The sequence below is a fragment of the Limulus polyphemus genome, unplaced genomic scaffold (assembly GCF_000517525.1).
Source record: "Limulus polyphemus unplaced genomic scaffold, Limulus_polyphemus-2.1.2 Scaffold4480, whole genome shotgun sequence".
In the NCBI taxonomy this organism is placed as follows: Eukaryota; Metazoa; Arthropoda; class Merostomata; order Xiphosura; family Limulidae; genus Limulus; species Limulus polyphemus.
The window spans coordinates 36226-42038 of NW_013670090.1; the positions used below are offsets into that span (position 1 = coordinate 36226).

The 5813-nt window shown below is 34.3% G+C and overlaps 1 protein-coding gene across 1 annotated transcript in view; it reads left to right on the forward strand.

Moving 5' to 3' along the window:
- LOC106471225 (lysosomal-trafficking regulator-like) overlaps window positions 1–5813 on the forward strand; it is a gene marked incomplete at its 3' end in the record, with an annotated part of 86667 nt that overhangs the window by 29985 nt on the left and 50869 nt on the right. Inside the window, exon 6 of the mRNA XM_022399847.1 lies at window positions 1849–4541. Coding sequence (XP_022255555.1) covers window positions 1849–4541 — 2693 coding nt within the window. The remainder of the gene's footprint in view (window positions 1–1848; window positions 4542–5813) is intronic.

The following is a 5813-nucleotide window of genomic DNA, read 5'->3' on the forward strand; positions in this document are numbered from 1 at the left end:
GTTTGTTTACTTTTAGAAAACTGTCAGCATGTAGATATCCAGCCTTGTTTGTTTACTTTTAGCAAACTGTCAGCATGTAGATATCCAGCCTTGTTTGTTTACTTTTAGCAAACTGTCAGCATGTAGATCTCCAGTCTTGTTTGTTTACTTTTAGCAAACTGTCAGCAGTAGGTCTCCAGCCTTGTTTGTTTACTTTTAGCAAACTGTCAGCATGTAGATCTCCAGCCTTGTTTGTTTACTTTTAGCAAACTGTCAGCATGTAGGTCTCCAGCTTGTTTGTTTACTTTTAGCAAACTGTCAGTATGTAGATCTCCAGCCTTGTTTGTTTACTTTTAGCAAACTGTCAGTATGTAGATCTCCAGCCTTGTTTGTTTACTTTTAGCAAACTGTCAGTATGTAGATCTCCAGTCTTGTTTGTTTACTTTTAGCAAAGTGTCAGCATGTAGATCTCCAGTCTTGTTTGTTTATCTTTAGCAAACTGTCAGCAGTAGGTCTCTTGCCTTGTTTGTTTACTTTTTTGCAATCCCTATATGTAGATTTTAAATTCACAATTTTTAATTATATTGTATGTTGACCTTTTTAATGCACAGCAATGGAGAAATATATGCCTAGAGTAAGATAAAAACCCCATTAACTGCATATAAAATTTTACCAGTAGAAAAGCAGCCTTTTCAAATAAAACAAATACATCTAAAACATCCCTTTAAATAATGCTTTGTGTTTTTAAAGTAATTATTAACTTTGTGCCTAGGTTTCATGTAAACACTTGTTTAACACTTGTATTAAATAAATAGCTGACAAACTATTGATTCCATTAATTGTTAATTGCTGATTAAATCAGCACTGTCAACTTATTGTCATAATCCACGAGGAAATCTTTAATTAAAAACTCTTAATATTTAATCAAAAAACCTGATATTTTGTGTGTGAAAGACTTGTAATGTTTCCTGATAATCTGCAAATAACTGTGTAGATGGAACTAAAATCTGTATCTGTTTAGCTGATGTAGAAGAAAGTTGAAATCCTCCATAAGAAAAGTTTCAATGAATCTTCAACTTGTTTTATGATTGTTAATTTGTTTGTTTTTAACTTGGTTGTATTTTGTGGTATTTTATAGGGTGTTATAGTATGAAGGTGTTTCAGTTGAAAATCTCTAAGAAAAGTTTCAATGAATCTTCAACTTGTTTTATGATTGTTAATTTGTTTGTTTTTAATGTGGTTGTATTTTGTGGTATTTTATAGGGTGTTATAGTATGAAGGTGTTTCAGTTGAAATTCTCTGTAAGAAAAGTTTCAATGAATCTTCAACTTGTTTTATGATTGTTAATTTGTTTGTTTTTAACAAGGTTGTATTTTGTGGTGTTTTCTAGGGTGTTAAAGTATGAAGGTGTTTCATGCTTCTTTTGATAGTGTTTTCACCTTAGTTAATCTTTAGAAAAAGAGAACGGTAAGATTGGGAAGAAGTTACATTTTAAGGTTGAAGATTACGGATGTTTTCTTGATGGTACAATATAACATTCCCAGAAAACTGTTATGATATAAAATGTTAGGTATTCTCTGAAGTAACCTTAGTCTAAAAAAAATTGTAATAATAAAGTATGAACAATAATAACTGTAAATAAGATTAATACCATTGCCTGAAATTTGAGTTATAGAAATTGTAAGACATCATTTTTAACCCACTAAGTTAAGTATGAAGTAGTGGAGCAGGTTAACCCTGTGTTTACTTTAGCTACATTTGAATATTAATTGGCTAAAGGAAATGAAGATATGAATACATGTATAAGGAGCCGTTTTAAAATTCACTTTGGTATAATGTAGTGAAACGTTTTTTTTTTAATTGTTTTAGAATGCCAGTGGTCTTTGTCTGATGTAGAAGATTTGGAGAACTGTTTCAAGACTTACCAGCAAACCAGAAGTTTAAATGGCAGCTTGATCAGAAAACAGTGGAAATCCTTAAAAATTAAACCTGTTTGTGTGAAGAACCTTCATAAAAAGAAATTCTTGTGCAAAAAAGATACTCGCATCAAAAAACCAGGTGACAGTTCCTCATCAGAATCTGAAGAGGAAGATGATGAAACTGTGATAAGCTCTTTGACTTGTCGCCCAATGTCACAGAAAGTTGCTCTTTGTAAACATTCTGTTGACTTTGATTATTTTTCGAAACCATATGCTGAATCTGAAATCGAAACGTGGCTTCAAAGTGCTCAGAATGAGACATTAGATTATCAGCATGGGGATCAGAAGTTTGTGGATCTACTTAAACGAAAGGTTTCTGTGATTGTATTCTGTGATACTATCTTGAATATCTTACAGCAGATTTGTTTAAGTGAACGGTGCCAACTTTGGAACCACTACTCAACTACAGCAGGGGAAGTCTTTCCTTTTGCATTAGAAACACTCCAATCTGTACAGAGAGGTACTCTTTTGCCAAGTATTTGGACATCTGAAAATGTTCAACAAATCCAAAAACAGTTATTGAGAATTTTATTTACCTGTGCCGAATCCCTTGTTGTTTCCAGAGGGTGTCGGGAGCCTTTTGATGACAATGCAACTGTAAAGTCACTTTTGACATGTCTCAGGGATGTGCTTTTAGATGTTGAAGGTGAAGTGATTGAAAACTATAATCAAGCTCAACAAAGTGCACCTATGTCCTTTACTGTAGATTTTTGTTACGAAGTAATGTGTGGAATCTTCCTTTTAATTCTTTCGCTAATAGAAACTACATCTGCATCACAAGATTTTACTAGGTTAGTCCATTTGATAAGAACTCTTTCGGAGGGCAGTGTAACTGCTATATGCTGTAAGATTATTACAAGTTTAGAATCTCAAACAGATCATGACAGAATTGATAAGTTGATTTTGCATATTCGAGAAGTTGTGTTGTCTTTGAAAAGAATCAAACTGCTTCATGTCCATCAGACTACCTGTAGTCATCAGAGGCACCACAACTGTGATCTTTCCTCTTCACTTTTTCACCATGATGATATCATTGGGTCTCACATAAATCACAGTATTACTAACAGGTCTCCGCTGTGCTGCATTGCTACAGTAAATTATCTTCTCCTATATATCTTCAAGGCTGCACAGGACCAGAAAACTATGTTGACTGTTTTAAAAGCAATAGGCAAAGTAGGAATTTGTTGTTGTTTAAATGTTACTGAAGTGTGGCAAGTTCTGCTGTCTAGGCTTCAGAGCCAGTCTCAGTGGGTTCAAGTGGCTATTTTCTCCCTCATGGAAAGGCACTTAGTTTGTCAGCTAGGTGGATCAACTATTAGCGAACAAAATCTTTGTAATGTATGCTGGGATAGGGTGCATGTACGAGTGAGAGATCAGGTCTCTCCTATGGGAAGTGAACTACTTAAATTCAACAGTGCTTGTTACACAAGTGAAAATAGTATTGAAGACTACACATCTGAGCTAGAAAACCCATGGTACATTGTTGAAATATACAAAAACTTGTTGGCATCAAGCAATGTGGAGCTCACAGTTTTAATTACAAAACATCTCTTGTACTTGGTGAAAACTGGTACTGAAGTTTTGAAGCAGCAACTTTTTTTACGAGTTGTGCTACCTTTGTTTTTAACCTTGGATGCTAGAGAGAGTGAAGACCACGACACTGTGAGCACATCACCCAAAAAACAACAACACATCATTCTCGAATGTTGTATGCTCACTCTTCCTTTTCTCCTGAAAGTTCAGAAGACTGTACATATATTCCAGGACACTGGGTGTCTACGTAAGTTATGCCGTTTACTTCAAGCACCAGCTTTCAGGCATATGGCATTGCAAGCTTTAGAGGTAATCATCATCTTGGAAACGGAACCTTCCATACACCAAAGTATCAACGAAAGTGTGGAGCAAGCTAGTTCCCAGTTAAAGTTGAATGATTTGACAGCTTTTTTAGCCTTCCAAGAGGTCTTGGCTCATTACAATGTTCAGTTTTTAAAAGAATCTGCCAGAATCTTTTCAACAGAGAATCACCATGAGCAGGAACTTCAGTCTTTGAAAGCTGCTTGTGTAAGTTTTCCAGAGTTAGAGAGAGAAAATGTTTTGACTGTAGACTATTCTAGTAATAATGATGACAGAGAAGAAGAGGGCTTGGTAACTAAATCAGAAGAGGAGTTACCAATTCTGTCAGCAGAAATCCACGCAAGAGAGCATTCATCTTTGGACAGTGTCAAACATGAGACTGAAATAAATGATTACAGAACTCTTGTACTGGTAGAAGATTTCCAAATCAAAAGTTTGAAGAATTTGTCCTTTCTTTGTGATCTCTGGTCAACATGCCACCATCTGGTCCAAAAGAGTTTGATATATCGAGAATGTCTTCAATCTCATCCTGTTGCTTGTGTGAGCTACGATCTTCTGGTTGCCACCATTCAAGAATTCATTGAAACTGCCTGTAATGAAAGAAAAACTAGCTGGACATCTCATGTTTCTTCTAGATGTAGATTGTGGAAAAAAAACTTGGTTAACCTCATTGAGACACTTCTGTCTATTGGTCTCCACCTAGGTCCTATAAAGTTGCAAGAAAGTGAGGTAAAGTTACTTATGTATAGAAGATTAGATACATTAATGTGTAACAATGTTTGATACAAAGGCCATAACATTTTTCTAAATTACTTCAACAGCATCAATACCAAATGTTTATAGGTAACCAGTTTAAGTTGGTTGAACTTAAAAATGTTAGAATTATACAGAAAATCTTTGCGAGGCTGCAGGTCTCGGGTGTAAATGGCACGGTTTGTGTCTTCTGCAATTTTCTTTTTGCCATCTTGCAACTTTTCACACTGAATGAGACATATCTATTTTACAGCTTAGTAACTAATATATCTTGTCACACTGAATGAGACATATCTGTTTTACAGTTTAGTAACTAATGTATCTTGTCACACTGAATGAGACATATCTGTTTTACAGTTTAGTAACTAATATATCTTGTCACACTGAATGAGACGTATCTGTTTTACAGTTTAGTAACTAATATATCTTGTCAATCTGAATAAGACGTATCTACCTTACAGCCTTATTCAGATTGACAAGATATATTAGTTACTTTGTGACAAGATATATTAGTTACTAAGGCTGTAAGGTAGATACGTCTTTCTAAGTGAAACGTATCTACCTTACAGCCTTAGTAACTAATATATCTTGTCACAATGAATGAGATAATATCTACCTTACAGCCTTAGTAACTAATATATCTTGTCAATCTAAATGAAACCTATCTACCTTACAGCCTTAGTAACTAATATATCTTGTCAATGTAAATGAAACACATCTACCTTACAGCCTTAGTAACTAATATATCTTGTCAATCTAAATGAAACCTATCTACCTTACAGCCTTAGTAACTAATATATCTTGTCAATCTAAATGAAACCTATCTACCTTACAGCCTTAGTAACTAATATATCTTGTCAATCTAAATGAAACCTATCTACCTTACACCTTAGTAACTTGTATATCTTGTCAGTCTAAATGAAACCTATCTACCTTACAGCCTTAGTAACTTGTATATCTTGTCAATTTGAATAAGTCGTATCTACCTTGCAGCCTTAGTAACTTATATATCTTGTCAATCTGAATAAGATGTATCTACCTTGCAGCCTTAGTAACTTATATATCTTGTCAATCTGAATAAGATGTATCTACCTTGCAGCCTTAGTAACTAATATATCTTATCAATCTAAATGAAACATATCTACCTTACAGCCTCAGTAACTAATATATCTTGTCAATCTAAATGAAACATATCTACCTTACAGCCTCAGTAACTAATATATCTTGTCACAATTAATGAGACCTATC